General features: G+C 45.4%; 1 protein-coding gene across 4 annotated transcripts in view; it reads left to right on the top strand.

Moving 5' to 3' along the window:
- The window catches only part of TAMM41 (TAM41 mitochondrial translocator assembly and maintenance homolog), a 67,818-nt gene extending 52,812 nt beyond the window's left edge, over positions 1 to 15,006 (top strand). Inside the window, exon 8 of one of the 4 annotated variants that reach the window (XM_061195593.1) lies at positions 14,584 to 15,006. In XM_061195593.1, coding sequence (XP_061051576.1) covers positions 14,584 to 14,651 — 68 coding nt within the window. In that variant the 3' untranslated portion in view covers positions 14,652 to 15,006. Of the gene's footprint in view, positions 1 to 2,418; positions 2,824 to 5,257; positions 5,394 to 14,583 lie in introns of those variants that run through there. The other 3 variants (XM_061195592.1, XM_061195594.1, XM_061195591.1) reach the window with 3 other exon arrangements.
- Positions 15,007 to 19,365: the final 4,359 nt, after the last annotated feature.

Here is a 19,365-nt window from a genome sequence, read left to right as displayed (position 1 = left end):
AGTGTCCAGTATGTACCCAGTACCTAGTAGGTGCTTTATAAACTTGAGTGACTCTAGATCTAAGTATCAGTCTCTTCCTGGAAGAGACGGAAGCCAGGCTCTGTGTCAGCCCGAAGGGTTGCCCTTTCTAATGAACTGTGCTGGGTGACACGGCAGGTGTCCTCATGTGGTCTGACGCTCTGTCTGCGTTAGTTCCCCGCAATTCCCCTACCATCAGGTATACCCATGTTCCAAGGTGAGTACAGAACTACTTCCAAAACCAAACACTGTTTTCCCTTTAGCCTGGGAGTTGGTTATTGGGAAGATAATACTGACTGCTTAGACTGTGCTGTTAATGGAGCAGCCCGGTTTTTATCAGGGTCTCGGGGCAGCAGCTGCAGCCAGGCAGCTCGGGAGAGCAGGAGACCATTCAGCCTCCTGGTCCTTGCCTGCGCCGCCCTGCAGGGCAGCCGCACACGGCGTCACGGCTCAGCCCGGCCAAGCAAACATCATGTTCGGATCAGCCACAGCCGTTTATGTGTCTAACCTGAATGAGTAGAGAGGAGTGGAACTATTTGCATCTTTGGGGAACGGCGGGGGGGAGCTTGGGGAGAAATGGGTCAGGGGCTTAGCAGTTAGACTGAGAAGCAAGCAGGAGCCAGACAGGGGAAGGCCTGTAAAAGCCTGAAGGGGAATCCAGAGTTTCACTGAGGGGAGAGGGAAGCCGCTGAAGGATTGTCGCAAGACTGCTGTAGCGAGAGGATAGAGAGCAGCTTGGAGGGAGATGACGCAGTTGCTTGGGAAACTGATCCGCTACGGCTGCAGCCTACCAGGCGAGGAGGCCTGGCCGCCCTGACTCAGGGTTTTGCAGGAGAGGCAGAGGAGAGATGCAGGCAGTACTTGGAAGGCGCATCCCCAGGTCTTGGTGATGGGAGGGATTCGGGCAGTGAAGCAGAGAGGAGCCAGAGAAGCTCCCAGGTTTCTGGCTTGGGGAGCGGAGACGGAGGTGCCCTTCCTGGAGGTGAGGGAACGTGGGGGAGGATGACAAGTTTAATCTTTGAAATCTTGCTTTATTTTTCCCCACCTGACTTTCTGGTCAATCAGAATTAACTTTGGGGTCAAATACCTATTTACCTTTGTAGCTTCAAAAGATTCAACTTTAACAAGACAGGTTTAGTCTTCTTTCTAAAAAGATTCCGGCATGCCTCGGTTGGTCCTTACCAGCCCTTTCTTGAAAGTGATAGAATGGATCATTGATTATCCTCTGCTTCTCATCTCTTATAACTGAAACATTTTATCCCCATTTTTTGGTACCTACATGTTTTAATAAGAAGAACACATGATAATAAAGATTTTTCTGGTGATGTATTTATCATTTAAACCTGAAAGTTTTAAAAGTAAGACTGCCTCAGAAGAGATTTTCTTTGTAGATGTAGCTAACTGTGGTTGGAAATTTATTGGAAGAATGTTTGGGGCTCGCTGATTTTCTCTCCTAAAAATCTGAAATATAGGATTGTGGGAAGGTAGAGACCTCTCACAACCTGGTCTCATCTCTGCCTCACATTGTTTCCTGGAGAATTTTGTCTGTCACTGGACCTATCAGTTTAAGGTCACGCAGGGAATTCATAGTCTTACATATGTAGTGATTTTGCTGTAGGTAACATGAAACATGCTAGAAATCAACAGAAGAAAAACCTTAGGAGCCATATATTAGAGTAGATTTCCATTTGCTTCCAAAACAAAATCCTGACTTTGGATACTAATCAGTGTTCATAACGACCAGCTTTAGGTATATAAGGATCTGCCTAAACAGGGTGTCACTAAGGAGATGTTTGCACCTTTATCCACCGGGGAAGGAGCAAAGTCAACAATGATGGTTCTTAGAGTACAGTTTCTCTCTTAGCAGGCTGTCTTCCTTCAAGACGCATTCTAAATGCAGACTTCCTAAATCACCATCCTCTTCTTTAGAAAGGAAGCAGAAACCGAACAAAAGCTCAGTGTCAGCCAAGTAGAAGTCTGTGGATTATAAACTCTGTGAGGGCAGAGACCAGGACTGTTGTTCATACCGGTGCCCCCAACAACTAGCTCCATGTCCCGTATGTGTTGGTGCCCGAGAAATGCCTGTTCAGTGTATTTCAGTGACTGAATAAATGGAAGATTCTGAATTTTCTGGTAGTAGGGAAAGTCTCCATATATACAGAAAAGTACACAAATCATAAATTTGGTGAATTTTCACAAAGTGAACAGACTCGTGAACCCAGTGCCCAGATGAAGAACTAGAATAGGGCCAGTTCCCCCAGAACCCCACTGTGCCCCGTCCAGTCACTGCTCCTCTGAGAGTACCTACTGTCCTGACCTCTAATGCCATGCTTCTGTTTTGCCCATTTTTGAACTTTATGTAAATACATGCTCTCTCATGTCTTTCACTCCTTGTAACAGCAGTGAGGTTCCTCGTGGTGTTGGGAGTGGTCCATTTATTCTCATTGCAACTCATCCATCGTCTGACTAGAGCACGGTTCATCCATTCTACTGTTGATGATTTCCCGGGTTGTTTCCAGTTTGGGGCTATTTCAAAGAGTCCTGCTGTGCATGTTTTGGTACCTGTCTTCGAGTGAGCGTAGGTATGCATTTCTGTTAGGTTTTTAGTTACGGGTGGAATTACTGTATCATAAAGTGTGTGAATGTCCAGCTGTGGTAGATACTACCTAATAAGTGTCTAGGTTACACTCCAAGCAGCAGAGTTCCTGCTGCAGTACCTCCGTGACCAGTGCTTGATAGTAGGTCTTTTTCTTTTTAGGCTCTCTGGTAGGTGAGTAGACGTATCATATTGGAGTTTTAACTTACACTTTCCTGATGACCAATAAAGTTGAGCATTTGTTCACATGCTTACATGGATATCCTCTTTTGTGAAGTGCCTATTCTACTTTTGCTCATTTTTCTTTTGAATTGTCTGCCTTTTTTTTTTTTTTTTTTTTACACTGAAATCTCTGTATAGTGTGGATACGGGTGCTTCGTTGGACAAGTGGAATGCAGAAGTCCCCCACTCTGGGGCTTGTCGTCTCACTCTCTCAATGGTGTCTTTTGATGAAAAGTTCTTAATCTTACTTAGTCCAGTTTATCAGTTTTGTCCTGTAAGGTTAGCAGCTTTTTGTGTCCTGTTTAGGAAATATTGCCTACTCCAAGTTCGTGAAGTTTAGTCCTCCACCTTTGTTGCAACTAGAATATTAAGGCAGGATCCTTCCTTCTAATCTCTTGGTTCTTAACCTTTTGAAAATCCTGGCGCCCAGTGAGACTCTGACTAATACTCTGGGCCCTCTGCACGGACGTGCACACGTGCGCACACTCAGCAAACCTCCCTGCAGCTTCAGGGAGTTCTCAGACTGAGGCCTGTCTGTGGGCCCCTCGTTGGAGAACCCGTAACCTAGTCCAGCCTGTCAGCTTGCAGATGAGGAAGTCGATGCCCAGAGACGGGGAGTCTCCCTGTCCCCAGTGGGGACTAACATCCCGCTCTCCTGACTCCCATTCCAGTGCCCTTCCCAGATCAGTCCCCTGCTGCAGCCATCCTGAGAATGTGTCTCTGGCAGAGCTGTCGAAGGGAGAGACTTTTTAATTAAGGGAGGTTTCTATCCACTAGCAGCAAAAAATGGCTCCACGATGCCGCTCGTGGACTGTGGTGTATTTACCTTAAATGTTAAGCTCCCCGGAGTCTGTGAGGAAGGTTTGTGAAGCTGAGCTGGGACTCATGATGGTCGATGCCTCTTCCTCTCGCTGTGACTCAGTGCCCTGGGGTTGCCGCGTTGAGCCTTACTGTGTGCAGCTACCTTGGTGTCTTGATCGGTTCTGCCTGGAATTTTAAAAAGCACCTTACGTAATAAGATTCCAGTCCCAGTGCTCGAGTGGGTGAGGTTTACCAGAGTGGTTGCTCCAGGGAGAAAATTAAAAGGGGTGGAGGCAGGAAAAGGAGCTCTGAGTTTCTTGACGAGTCTCGGTTTGCAGGAGTCAGTCAGTGGACAAGCGAGGCCACAGCTTCTAGAAGCATTCACCAATGACTTTATCGGTACCCTGCCTTTTTACCTGCCGCTGCCTGCAGTGGCCTCGTAAAAGGTCCTAAGTGCATGAGGCGGCCTACAGGTAACATGATCAGGTATTTTTGAGAGCGCTACGCGCCAGTGCTCAGAGCCTCCGGAACCGGTCCTGTTATGCCTCGTGAGTGGTGCCCACACTACATGTCACACCTGCAGCGCAGACCACGGTCTGGATCCCAGGGTGAAAAAGACTGTTCAGATCTTTGGGCCACACCCTGAAACACAGACTGAATGATCTCATCCTCAACACAAAGGAGGTCAAGCCCGTAACACCGTCTGCAAATAGGATCCTGTGAGATCTGACAGACAGCAGCACCCCGCTTAGTCCATGCCGTCGGACTTCTTTCCCGTAAACCCCCCGAGAGCCTCTCCTCTGGTTTCATCAGGCACTTGTGACTCAGTAGATGGGGTGCTGGAAGGGCAGGTGTCTGAACAAGGTGCATCTGTTCCGTCACTGCAGGTGTTTACTGAGCACCTGCTGTGTGCCGGGTGCTGCACTAGGTGATGGGGAACCCGGGATGAATAGGACAAGGTCCCTGTCCTCAAGGAGCTCCCGGGGTAGGCGGAGGGACAGGAGAGCACTGTGCAGTGTGGTGAGTGCTGAGCTGGGCATCAGCACAGGCGCCGTGGGACCAGGAGGAGCAGTGTCTGAATCGGCCGGGGAGCCCGGTGCTTCCAGAGGAAAAATCTGAACGGGATCTCGGCGTCTACCAGGCAGGGCGTGATGGGAACGCCCTTCACCGCGGGCAGACCGGCGTCACACGCAGGGACATGGCAGCAGTGCGCTGGGGGTGGTTGGGAGGCATCGGGGGCTAGAAAGGGGGCCAAGGACGCTCACTTACATACGGCGTCTTGTCTTTGCCTTCCTTTCTCCTCCTTTTTCAAAGAGCTGCTAAATTCAAAGGTTGCAGCATGCTCCTATCTGAAAGGACTCCCTTACCGCAGAAGCTTGGGTGCCTTTGGCATCCGTATCACTGCTTCAGCAGATGCGGAAATCAGTCTTTTCCCTCCCGTTGATCACGATGGCCCCCAGGGTCTCCTGGACCCTGTCAGGCCCCCAGGGTCTCCTGGACCCCCAGTCAGCCCATTGCTGTTCTACTCCAAAGATGAGTCTGATCCAAATACCACAGGACCTCCACTGAGCATCCACTCAGTAAGCCTCTGTTCTTACTCTCTCTTCTTTTCTTTTTTAGGCCTGAAGAAATCAGTGATGTATAGTTCTCTAAAACTGCATAAAATGTGGAAAGGATGGCTGAGAAAAACATCCTGATTTTGCTTGCTTTTATCTATGTTATGTGTAGCTGAATAAAATGATCCTTTTTGGCAGAACAGCGTCTGTTACTCTGACCTATTTGGTTGAATTTGAAGACATCTTGGTGTGCATGATACTGTACTGGATTTTGGAAATGTATGCGTCAGACATTTATCCGGGGGGAACCAATACCTTTGAGGACTCAGCATGAGAAGAGTCCTCTTTACACACAGCACCACCTGGGCCCTGCTTTCCTGAGAGCTTCGGCTGTGGTCTGTTTGGCACACGAGGGTCGGAGGTCTAAGAGGTGGTGCGTGCGCTGTGGACCGGCAGCCCCGTGCTACGGCAGGAGGTTTGGCTCTGTCTGCCTCGGCTCCATCCGCTCACTCGGTTTTCTCCAGTCAGCATCTTCCTGGATCTGGGTGCTTAACATTTCTCCTTGTTCTCCATGAGGGTGTGTGGCGGTGACTCAAGTGAGGAACCTGCAACAGACCGGTGCAGAGCTTTCCCATGTAACAGGAGTGTTTGGGGAGCAGGAAATGACAAAGCACTCATTAGCTCAAAGAACTGGGAAGTCAGAGGTTGGTGGGCTTCAGAGTTGGTTTGATCCAGGGGGTTAACAGACCAATTTCCCTCCTTTCTCCATCCTTTGCCACGTTGACATCACACTAAGGCCTGCTCTCCTCTTAACTCTGAGACCCCTGACAACAGCCTCAAGGGCTGTGTGCACCCCCATCTGCATCTGGGGAGACAGAGGGAGTTCCTTTCAGAAGCCCTCTTAGAAAAGCAAGGGAACTCCAGCAGTTCCCAGCAAGCCTCTGTCTGGATTCCTGGGCCCTAATGGGTAACTTGCCCATCCCTGTACCAGGAATGGCCAGGGGAAACCAGGCCAAGGAGCTTGGACCTGAGCCTGCCTCCCCTCCAGCTCATGGGCTGCAGGAGGAGCCAACAGACGGATGGAAATGGGGGGATGGGGGGGAGGCAGCGTCTGTTCCCTTGCCCGGCGCATCATCTCTTCAGTCCAAGCTCAGGTTTTGTCTTTCTTTTCTCAGACTGTCTCCACCTCACCCTGTTTCCATTGCCCAGTGCTCTAGTGCAGACCCTTAGGTTCTTTTGAAAATTTGAACAATAGTTTTCTACCAATTTTTTCTACCTTTGGGTTCAGCTCATTCCAACCCAAAAGAGCTCAGACTTAAGATATGACCAAAGTGGGTTGAATCTTCACTCCACTGCTGACTAGCTGTGTGACTTTGGGCAAGTTACTTAGTGTCTCTGAACAGTTTTACCATCTCTGAAAAGGGAATAACACTACAGACCTCCTTGGGCTGTAGTGAAGGTCCTGCAAGCCAAGTGTCCTATGTACTAGGACACTGCCTGGTAGCATTCAGTAAATGTCACTTCTGTCATTACTTTCTATTATTGTTTTTGTTACTGTTTTCTTCTGCAAGTGTTTTTGTTTTGTTGGGTCAGGTTCTTCCTCAAGAAGCTAAAATGATTCCGCACTGCTTATGGGATAAAATAAGTATTTCTCATCAGCCTTGGTCAGTTCGGGCTGCCATAACAGATACCACACATTGGTTGGCTTATAAACAGCAGAAATTGATATTTCACAGTTCTGGGGCCTGGAAGTCTGAGACCAGGGTTGCTGATATGGCCGGTTTCTGGCGAGAGCTTCTTCCTAGTTGCAGAGGCCTGTTTTCCCAGTGTCTCCTCTCACAGTGGAGCCAGCAGACCAAAAGCAAGGTCTCATGTTTCTTCTTATAAGGATAATAATCCCATTCATGAGGGTTTCACCCTCATGACCATGTTACCTGCCAAAGGCCCCACCTCTGAGCATCATCACATTGGGGGTGGGGGCGGTGAGAGAATTCTGAGGGGACACAAACATTCAATCCATAACAAGGCTATTCAAGACCTATAAGCTGCAAAATTGGTTCAAGATGGTGGAGTAGAAGAACGTGTGCTCACTCCCTCTCGCGAGAGCACCGGAATCACAACTAACTGCTGAACAGTCATCTACAGGAAGACACTGGAACTCACCAAAAAAGATACCCCACATCCAAAGACAAAGGAGAACCGCAGTGAGACGGTAGGAGGGGCGCAATCACAATAAAATCAAATCCCATAACCGCTGGGTGGTGACTCACAAACTGGAGAACACTTAAACCACAGAAGTCCACCCACTGGAGTGAAGGTTCTGAGCCCCACATCAGGCTTCCCAACTTGGGGGTCCGGCAACGGGAGGAGGAATTCCTAGAGAATCAGACTTTGAAGGCTAGCGGGATTTGATTGCAGGACTTCGACAGGACTGGGGGAAACAGAGACTCCCCTCTTGGAGGGCACACACAAAGTAGTGTGTGCATCGGGACCGAGGGGAAGGAGCAGTGACACCATAGGAGTCTGAACCAACCTACCAGCTAGTGTTGGAGGGTCTCCTGCAGAGGCAGGGGGTGGCTGTGTCTCACCGTGGGGACAAGGACACTGGCAGCAGAAGCTCTGGGAAGTACTCCTTGGCATGAGCCCTCCCGGACTCGAGTCTGCCATTAGCCCCACCAAAAAGCCTGTAGCCTCCAGTGCTGAGTCACCTCAGGCCAAACAACCAACAGGGAGGGAATGCAGCCCCACCCATCAGCAGACAAGTGGATTAAAGTTTTACTAAGCTCTGGCCACCACCAGTCCCTCCCATCAGGAAGCTTGCACAAGCCTCTTAGATAGCCTCATCCACCAGAGGGCAGACCACAAAAGCAAGAAGAACTAGAATCCTGCAGCCTGTGAATGAAAACCACATTCACAGAGAGACAGACAAAATGAAAAGGCGGAGGACTATGTACCAGATGAAGGAACAAGATAAAACCCCAGAAAAACAACTAAATGAAGTGGAGAGAGGAAACCTTCCAGAAAAAGAATTCAGAATAATGATAGTGAAGACGATCCAGGACCTCGGAAAAAGAATGGAGGCAAAGATTGAGAAGATGCAAGAAATGTTTAACAAAGACCTGGAAGAATTACAGAACAAACACCTAGAAGAATTAAAGAACAAACAAACAGAGATAAACAATACAATAACTGAAATGAAAAATACACTAGAAGGGATCAATAGCAGAATAACTGAGGCAGAAGAACGGATAAGTGACTTGGAAGACAGAATGGTGGAATTCACTGCCATGGAACAGTATAAAGAAAAAAGAATGAAAAGAAATGAAGACAGCCTAAGAGACCTCGGGGACAGCATTGAACGCACCAACATTCTCGTTATTGGGGTCCCAGAAGGAGAAGAGAGAGAGAAAGGACCTGAGAAAATATTTGAAGAGATTATAGTCGAAAACTTCCCTAACATGGGAAAGGAAATAGCCACCCAAGTCCAGGAAATGCAGAGAGTCCCAGGCAGGATAAACCCAAGGAGAAACACACCAAGACACATAGTAATCAAACTGACAAAGAAAAATTATTAAAAGCAACAAGGGAAAAATGACAGATAACATACATGGGAACTCCCATAAGGTTAACAGCTGATTTCTCAGCAGAAACTCTACAAGCCAGAAGGGAGTGGCATGATATATTTAAAGTGATGAAAGGGAAGAACTTACAACCAAGATTACTCTAGCCGGCAAGGATCTCATTCAGATTTGACGGAAAAATCAAAAGCTTTACAGATAAGCAAAAGCTAAGAGAATTCAGCACCACCAAACCAGCTCTACAACAAATGCTAAAGGAAGCTCTCTAAGTGGGAAACACAAGAGAAGAAAAGGACCTACACAAACAAACTCAAAACAATTAGAAAATGGTAATAAGAACATACATATCAATAATTACCTTAAACGTGAATGGATTAAATGCTCCAACTAAAAGACACAGACTCACCGAATGGATACAAAAACAAGACCCATATATATGCTGTCTACAAGAGACCCACTTCACACCTAGGGACACATACAGACTGAAAGTGAGGGGATGGAAAAAGATATTCCATGCAAATGGAAATCAAAAGAAAGCTGGAGTAGCAATACTCCTGTCAGATAGAATAGATGTTAAAATAAACAATGTTACAAAAGACAAGGAAGGGCACTACATAATTATCAAGGGATCGATCCAAGAAGAAGATATAACAATTATAAATATATATGCACCCAACATAGGAGCACCTCAATACATAAGGCAACTGCTAACAGCTATAAAAGAGGAAATCAACAGTAACACAATAATAGTGGGGGACTTTAACACCTCACTTACACCAATGGACAGGTCATCCAGACAGAAAATAAATAAGGAAACACAAGCTTTAAATGACACAATAGACCAAATAGATTTAATTGATATTTATAGGACATTCCATCCAAAAACAGCAGATTACACTTCTCAAGTGCACACGGAACATTCTCCAGGATAGATCACATCTTGGGTCACAAATTAAGCCTCAGTAAATTTAAGGAAATTGAAATCATATCAGGCATCTTTTCTGACCACAATGCTATGAGATTAGAAATAAATTACAGGGGAAAAAAATGTAAAAAACACAAATACATGGAGGCTAAACAGTACGCTACTAAATAACCAAGAGATCACTGAAGAAATCAAAGAGGAAATCAAAAAATACCTCAAGACAAATGACAACGAAAATATGATGATCCAAAACCTGTGGGATGCAGCAAAAGCAGTCCTAAGAGGGAAGTTTATAGCATTACAGTGCTACCTCAAGAAAAAGAAAAATCTCAAATAAACAATCTAACCTTACACCTAAAGGAACTAGAGAAAGAAGAACAAACAAAACCCGAAGTTAGTAGACGGAAAGAAATCATAAAGATCAGAGCAGAAATAAATGAAATAGAAACGAAGAAAAAAACAGCAAATATCAATAAAACTAAAAGCTGGTTCTTTGAGAAGATATACAAAATTGATAAACCTTTAGCCAGACTCATCAAGAAAAAGAGAGGACTGAAATCAATAAAATTAGAAATGAAAAAGGAGACGTTACAATGGACACCGCAGAAATAGGAAGCATCCTAAGATTCTACTACAAGCAACTCTATGCAAACAAAATGGACAACCTGGAAGAAATGGACAAATTCTTAGAAAGGTATAACCTTGCAAGACTGAACCAGGAAGAAATAGAAAATATGAACAGACCAATCACAAGTAATGAAATTGAAACTGTGATTAAAAATCTTCCAAGAAACAAAAGTCCAGGACCAGATGGCTTCACAGGTGAATTCCATCAAACATTTAGAGAAGGGCTAACTAACACCCATCCTTCTCAAACTCTTCCAACAAATTGCAGAGGAAGGAACACTCCCAAACTCATTCTACAAGGCCACCATCACCCTGATACCAAAACCAGACAAAGATACTACGAAAAAAGAAAATTACAGACCAATATTACTGATGAATATAGATGCAAAAATCCTCAACAAAATACTAGCAAACAGAATCCAACAACACATTAAAAGGGTCATACACCATGATCAAGTGGGATTTATCCCAGGGATGCAAGGATTCTTCAATATACGCAAATCAATAAGTGTGATACACCATATTAACAAACTGAAGAATAAAAACCATATGATCATCCCAATAGATGCGGAAAAAGCTCTTGAGAAAATTCAACACCCATTTATGATAAAAACTCTCCAGAAAGTGAGCACAGAGGGAACCTACCTCAACATAATAAAGGCCATATATGACAAACCCACAGCAAACATCATTCTGAATGGTGAAAAACTGAAAGCATTTCCTCTAAGATCAGGAACAAGAGAAGGATGTCTCTCACCACTCTTATTCAACATAGTTTTGGAAGTCCTAGCCATGGCAATCAGAGAAGAAAAAGAAATAAAAGGAATACAAATTGGAAAAGAAGAAGTAAAACTGTCACTGTTTGCAGATGACATGATACTATACATACAGAATCCTAAAGATGCCACCAGAAAACTAATAGAGCTAATCAGTGAATTTGGTAAAGTTTCAGGGTACAAAATTAATGCACAGAAATGTCTTGCATTCCTAGGGACTTTCCTGGTGGCGCAGTGGTTAAGAATCTGCCTGCCAATGCAGGGGACATGGGTTCGATCCCTGGTCTGTGAAGATCCCACATGCCACGGAGCAACTAAGCCCGTGTGCCACAACTACTGAGCCTGCGCTCTAGAGCCCGCGAGCCACAACTACTGAGCCCACGTGCCTAGAGCCCATGCTCTGCAACAAGAGAAGCCACCGCAATGAGAAGCACGCGCACCACAACAAAGAGTAGCCCCCACTCGCCACGACTAGAGAAAGACCGCGCACAGCAACGAAGACCCAACACAGCCAAAACTAAATAAATAAATGTATTTAAAATAAATAAATAAATAAAATAAATCTCTTGCATTCCTATACACTAACAATGAAAGATCAGAAAGAGAAATTAAGGAAACAATCCCATTCACCATTGCAACAAAAAGAATAAAATATCCAGGAATAAACCTACCTAAGGAGGTAAAAGACCTGTACTCAGAAAACTGTAAGACACTTATGAAAGAAATCAAAGATGGCACAAACAGATGGAGAGATATACCATGTTCTTGGATTGGAAGAATCAATATTGTGAAAATGACTATACTCCCCAAAGCAATCTACAGATTCAGTGCAATCCCTATCAAATTACCAATGGCATTTTTTACAGAACTAGAACAAAAAATCTTAAAATTTGTATGCAGACACAAAAGACCCCGAATAGCCAAAGCAGTCTTGAGGGAAAAAAATGAAGCTGGAGGAATCAGACTCCCTGACTTCAGACTACACTACAAAGCTACGGTAATCAAGACAATATGGTACTGGCACAAAAACAGAAATATAGATCAATGGAACAGGATAGAAAGCCCAGAGATGAACCCACACACCTATGGTCAACTAATCTATGACAAAGGAGGCAAGGATATACAATGGAGAAAAGACAGTCTCTTCAATAAGTGGTGCTGGGAAAACTGGACAGCTACATGTAAAAGAATGAAATTAGAACACTCCCTAACACCATACACAAAAATAAACTCAAAGTGGATTAAAGACCTAAATGTAAGACCGGACACTGTAAAACTCTTAGAGGAAAGCATAGGAAGAGCCCTGTTTGACATAAATCACAGCGAGATCTTTTTTGACCCACCTCCTAGAGTAATGGAAATAAAAACAAAAATAAACAAATGGGACCTAATGAAACTTAAAAGCTTCTGCACAGCAAAGGAAACTATAAACCAGACAAAAAGACAACCCTCAGAATGGGAGAAGATATTTGCAAATGAATCAACAGACAAAGGATTAATCTCCAAAATATATAAACAGCTCATGCAACTCAATATTAAAAAAAAAAACCCCAATTAAAAAATGGTCAGATGACCTAAATAGACATTTCTCCAAAGAAGACATACAGATGGCCAAGAGGCACATGAAAACTGCTCAACATCACTAATTATTAGAGAAATGCAAATCAAAACTACGAGGTATCACCTCACACCAGTTAGGATGGCCGTCATCAGAAAATCTACAAACAACAAATGCTGGAGAGGGTGTGGAGAAAAGGGAACCCTCTTGCACTGTTGGTGGGAATGTAAATTGATATAACCACTATGGAGAACAGTATGGAGCTTCCTTAAAAAACTAAAAATAAAATTACTATATGACCCAGCAATCCCACTACTGGGCATATACCCGGAGAAGACCATAAGTCAAAAAGACACATGCACCCCAATGTTCATTGCAGCACTATTTACAATAGCCAGGTCATGGAAGCAACCTAAATACCCATCAACAGACGAATGGATAAAGAAGATGTGGTACATATATACAGTGGAATATTACCATCCATAAAAAGGAATGAAATTGGATCATTTGTAGAGATGTGGCTGGACCTAGAGACTGTCATACAGAGTGAAGTAAGTCAGAAATAGAAAAACAAATATCGTATATTAACGCATATATGTGGAATCTAGAAAAATGACACAGATGAACTGGTTCACAAGGCAGTAATAGAGGTACAGATGTAGAGAACAAACGTATGGACACTAAGGGGGGAAAGCAGGGGTGGGGGCCTGGGGGGGGGTGGGATGAATTGGGAGCTTGGGATTGACATATATACAGTAATATGTATAAAATAGATAACTAATAAGAACCTCCTGTATTAAAAAATAATAAAATAAAAAAAATTTTTAAAGCCCTATAAGCTGGCTTTATTTTAACTTTAACTTGTTCCCCCTGTATCTAATATAGCCTTTTATGTCCCCAACTAGTTTAGACAGTAAATACTCAGAAGAGCACAGAATATCAGGGTCATTTTCCAGTGTGGGAATACCTGAGGCCCTAAGAGAGAAAATGACAGCTGAGGGTCAGAATGCACATGAGCATCGTGGCTGAGGCTTGACGCAGGCCTGCAGACTCCCTGGTCTGGTGCCTTTTCCTACACACCCCATAGCTTTCATAATTGATGAATGCTTGAGTCTTTGTGTTCCACTTCTCCTAGATGTATTCTTATCTTCCTTATCCTCAATGCATTTTGAAGTATAGATATCTAAGTTGGGAGTCGTCAAACAGGTATATAAGGCTGAGGGCTGAGACTTCCCCTGAGGAAAAAGGAATTCTATGGCAGGAAGTAGCTCTTCTCGAACTCCAGAAGACCCAAAAAAATAAATGTACTTGAGAGTCAGACTTCCTTCCAGCCATGTTCTTGGGCAGGTTATTTAACCTTTCTGCGCTTCAGTTTCTGTGCTGTGAGGTAGGTACACTCATACCTCTCTGGCAGGGCTGGTATTAGAATTAAATGAGGAAACATATGTTCAGCACCTAGCATGGTTCTTGGCACATGATAATAGTTCATGTTTCTACAAGTCACTCTACTATTCAATTCAGATGGTGAGTTTGGATAGCTAGGGATAGCCCGCATATATCCGTCAGGAAAAGAGAAACAGTCCTGGGTATATCAAACAGAGGGGATTTTATCAAGGGAATTAGTTACAAAAGGGAGAAGGAGGAAGGGATGACTACCAAGGATCAGGAAGCGGCTAACATCCCAGGGCTGCAATCTCCAAGCTGACCTGCTTGCTGTGATCCAGAGATGCTGCCTGTGGTGGTTTCAAAATATGTTTGCAAATTCTTTGGCCGTCTTCCCATCAGTAGGTGTACTCTTAATTCTCCTTCCCTGAATATGGGCTGGCCTCAGTGACTCGTTTCTAACAGATAGAATGCAGCGGATGAGATACCCTGACTTACAAGATGAGGTCCTAAAATGTGGCACACTTTCCCCTTGGCTCTCAGGACACTCGCTCTTAGAGCCCAGCCGCCATGTTGTGAGGAAGCCCAAGCCACACGGAGAGGATGTATAACTGCTCTGGCCGACAGCACCAGCCGCCAGACAAGTGAGTGAGTGACCGCGACCAAGCGTGAGACCCCAAGCCGGGACCACCAGTCAAACTCCCAGAACTCTGAGGGGGAATCACAAAATGATTATTGTTAAAAGTTACTAAGTTTGGGGGAGGCTTGTTATGCAGCATTAGATAATTGGCCCAATGCCCCTGCCACTCGGGAGCTGCTAAAGCGGTCCCACCACTGCCCAGAGGCCACAGGGGACCACGAATGTTGGAGGCAAACCCGGGAACTTCGCTCTTCCCTCACCCTCCGACCTCCTGCCACCGTCTCCAACTGGCAAAACCTGATAGAAAGTCACCAGGTAAGAAAGCCTGAGAAAGGTAGTTTACATTCCAGAGTGGAGTGTAAAGAATAGGCGTGTGTCTGGGTCCTACCAGATAAAAACTGCCACGTCCACTCCAGTGACAGGGCATCCGTGCACACCATTTAATCCATATGTGACCTTCCCACGGTAACAGCAGCACCCCCAGCTCCACCGACACCAGGCACTATCCTTGGTACAAAAGAAAATGCTCTTGCTTTCTGGCGGAAAAGAACATTATATCCGTCTCTGGGTGATGCTAATTCCTCTTGCAATCACAGTGTCACCTGACTGTCGTGTAACCTAGAAACTAACCTGTGAAGTTCACCACCGCTTCTTACAGAAAATAATAGAGGAGAATAAAGGGGGTTAAAAATACATACGAGCCGGTCAGTGAGTGAGTGTGTGTACTACACATTATCAAGCAAGGAAGAAAACACACCCACCTCATTTTCCTGAACTGGTCAGGGTGTCACAGCAGACACGTCCAGCATCTTTCATCACCCGTTCCGTGTTTCTACTGTCCTACTGGGGTGACCCAATCTTCCTTCCTGCAGGACCTGCATCCTTAGTGGTCCTGTCTTTATTGGGTCGTTCTAGTCTTTTATTAACTTTCACTGTTGAACATGGTTCCAAGTTTTGTATGTTAAGTAGTGAGAATTTGATAATGCTTACTGTGCTAAGGACTGTTTCTTGCATTAACTCATTTACCCTCACGGCAACCCTATAAGGTCGGTACTATTACTATCCTACAAGTGAGGAAACTGAGGCTCAGAGAGGTTAAATAATTTACCCAAAGTCACACAGCTAGTTAAGCGGTAGAGCCAAGATCCACACACACGTTTGAATAGTCTGAATCCAGTCTCAGTGCCCGTAACCACTGTGCTTATCCACAGCTGGGCACACAGAAGGTACACGGTCAACGGTAGCTGTTATCATTCATGTTGCTTCCATTTGACTAATACTTGACTTTTGGGGAAGCTTTTACTCTCTGCCCTATAAAAATGACTAGTTGACTAAATAAAGCCTAAATAAAGAAATCTCCCTGATATCTGGCTAGAATTTCTTGAAACACTCTTTGAGAATTCACAACTATCTAATGCAAAGCCTGATTCCCAAAGCAGCGTCCCCTGGAATTGAGTCATGGCTTCTGGTCATAACATGTCTCTTTCTCAGCCGGGCAACCTCGGAAAAAGTTTGGGACTTGGTGACCCAAGACTCATGAGCAAATCCCAGGTGAGCTCTGCCCCAGACCAGCCGGGAGACATTGGGCCTACCTGAGGGAGGCGATGGCTGAGCTTGCTCATGTGGTTGCAAGAGGAGCAGTCTTTGGGGGATGGGAGAAAAAATGGCAAGGGCACAAGTACAAGGCAGTGCGGCACTGGAGGGCTGCCTCTGCACACTGCGTGTGCCCACACGATCCCCAGGCGAGCGTCGGGAGAGCCGCATGCTGAGAGGCCTTCTATACTCTGTCACGTGAGCAGAACTCCTTACAGGTAAGAGGTAGTCTGTCGTTCCTAAGGTGTCTCCATGGCCACAGTCCTGGGTTGTGGCTCCAGCTGAATCATGGATTCCTGCTCCACTGAGGTACTGTGTGGCCCTGTGTCTCCCCCCTGAGCCCTGCCCTCCAGGACCCCCGGAGCTGGTGGTCCCCTAACTACCAGAACACCCTCAGTGAACAGAAAGAAGCAGGAGTGTGAATTTGATCAGACTCACTGTATCTGACTAAGAGAAGATGCTCGTCGACCCAGGCACTCTGTCTGGTCCTGACCAAAAAGTTCCCGAGCTCATCTAACCCACAGAAATGCCCACTGCCAACCTGTGCTGAGGAGCAAGTGGGTCCAGTGGCACAGGTACCAGTGAGTGTGCAAGTCCTTTAAATTAATGGAGGATGGAACGGAACAGGGAAATGACCCAACATTTACCAAAGGCCTGTGAACACCAGGGGTCATACATAAACCGCTTCCTTTAATCCTTACCCTGCTTCAACAGTATCCATATGATTCCTGCTTTTTTTTACAACCAAGGAAACTCAGGATTAAAGAGGTTCCATAGCGGGCCCACCACCCCACAGCTAGTACGTGGCAAGGCTGGGGTTTGCATTCGGGTCTGTCTGACTCAGAAGTCCACTTGCTGTTCAGCATCACACCCCACTTTGGGCCTTGCCTGCAAGAGGTGGGTAATTCTCTCCAAGTTCATCCAGATGATCTCTCCTGTGATTATTTTCAGGCATCACTAGCCATGGGACTAAAGTCGTCTGGTTTAGTTTCTCCTACAGTATTTCTATTTCTTCTGAGACCAAGTGGAATGATAAAAACATTCCTTCCTAGAATGAGCTCCTTCTGGAGAGATGATGCATGAAATGTCAGACTCGCTGGGGAGCCTAGAGACCGTTTACCCTCCCTCACTGTCCAGGTGGGATGAGGAGGTCCCAGACAGGTTGCAGCTTCCAAGGCCACATGTATTTGTTGACAGCCTGGACTAAGACCTGCAGCTTTTACATCCCACTTAATCCCCCTTTCACTGCAGCCTGCTCTTCTACCCACCCAGCAGGTAGGTCAATTATAACAGCACCTGGGGTTTCAGTAGCTTTTAGGAGATCAAGAAGAACAAAATCTCTAGGCTCATATTCTTTTCAAAAATTACAGGACACCCCACCTAAATGTAACTCTTCACTCTAACTTGAGTTTCATTATCCTCAACCCGTTCCTATATGACTGACGAACTATAATGTTTGGGCTACAGATAAAAGAAAGTCTTTCCCTGGAATTCCACGTTACCATGGGTTACATGGAAGTATTATACATCAGGGACTGTAGCAGGTGGAAAAGCAGGGAAAGGCTAAAGGCTCTCAAGAGAATTGAATTCAACTGGTAGTAATTCAATGTTGCTTAGCGATGTGGGGCTGGGGGGAGATGGGATCCCGCCCTCCGTAAGATTAGCAAGTAGGGAGGACAGAGTTCATCCTCATATCATAATACAAGATGAGAAGGGATCAATGCCATGAAGAGAAGTTCATGGATTAATTGACTTAGTACTTAACAAATGTTTAATAAATGCTAACATGTCAACCCAACTCTAAGGATCTTACAGTGCAGAAAAGTAGTCAGGTCAGTAAATTGTGAATTATGTTTGTCTGATAAATGCTGAATTATAGGGGTCACTATAGGCTGCTATGAAGATACATAAAAGTAAAGGCAAGTATTGTTTGAGTCCTCCCAGTGTGTCAGGCGCTATTCTCAGCATTCTCTCTGTATTTATTCATTTAATCCTCCCCACAGCCTTATGTAATAGGGACTCTTATTATCCCCTATTTTATGCCTGAGGAAATGGAGGCCCAGGGAAGCTATACCCTGCACACTGTTTCACAGCTCGTAGATGACAGCCAGGATTCAAAAGTGGGGCGTCGGGTTCCAGAGCCCTCCCTTTTAGCCTCTTAGCTAAACCATCTTCCCATCACTTAGTGATCGCCTAGTCTGAAGGAAGGAGCAAGTGATGCCCAGCCTATTACTTTAAGAACAAGTACGATTTACCCAGAAGAGGAGGAACAGTATCGCACACATGGGGATAAAAGCCCTGAGTGAAGTCATCACCGTGCATTTAGGGAACTAAAGTTAGCTCTAGAGCAATAAAATGTCAGGCTGATACCGTACAGAAGTGAGGCTGGAGAGATGACTGAAGCCAGATCATGAAAGGTCTTACAAGGCCTGTTAGTGTATTAATCATTATCCCCAGAGCAATGAAGAGCCAGCAGGGATTTTGAGCTGGAGAGTGGAAAACGATTTTCATTTTATGGAAATGATTATGGCCTCAGCATGGAGAATGGATCTGAAGGGACAGGACTCCGATCGTCCAGTGGAGAGACAATGGTGGTCTAGGGCACAGACACCAAGAACGGACCCAGAGAGACAACTTCAGCTGATGTTTAGGAAGCAGACTCAGTACAGCTTGATGGTTGAATATGGAGAAGGTGGTGTCAAGGTTCTGGCTGGGGCAACCAGGAGAATGGGGTGCTGTTTCCCAAGTCGGGGGTTCAGGAGGAGGAGCAGATTTTGGGGTGGCATGAGGACGGTGATAAATTCAGGTCCTGGCATGCTGAGTTCGGAAGGAATACCAGGAGAACAAGGCATCAAGTCATACAGGGGATAGTGAGGAAGTGTTCAATTGTATTCCTGTTCCCATGAATGATCAGTGTTTCCTCCTTGGAGTGCCTGCCCTGTGGGAGGATTAATTTTCTTCCCCCATAGACATCAGATTTAGCCTTATGACTTGTTTTGGCCAATGAAGTGAGAATGGAAGAGACACATGTCACTTCTGGACAGAAAAGGAGTCAGCCCAGAGTCTATCCTGTCTTGTTTCCCCCTACCATA

Source organism: Eubalaena glacialis, chromosome 7, assembly GCF_028564815.1.
Source record: "Eubalaena glacialis isolate mEubGla1 chromosome 7, mEubGla1.1.hap2.+ XY, whole genome shotgun sequence".
Classification (NCBI taxonomy): Eukaryota; Metazoa; Chordata; class Mammalia; order Artiodactyla; family Balaenidae; genus Eubalaena; species Eubalaena glacialis.
Note: the sequence above shows the minus strand (reverse complement) of the source record. Positions and strands in the feature narration are given on the sequence as shown.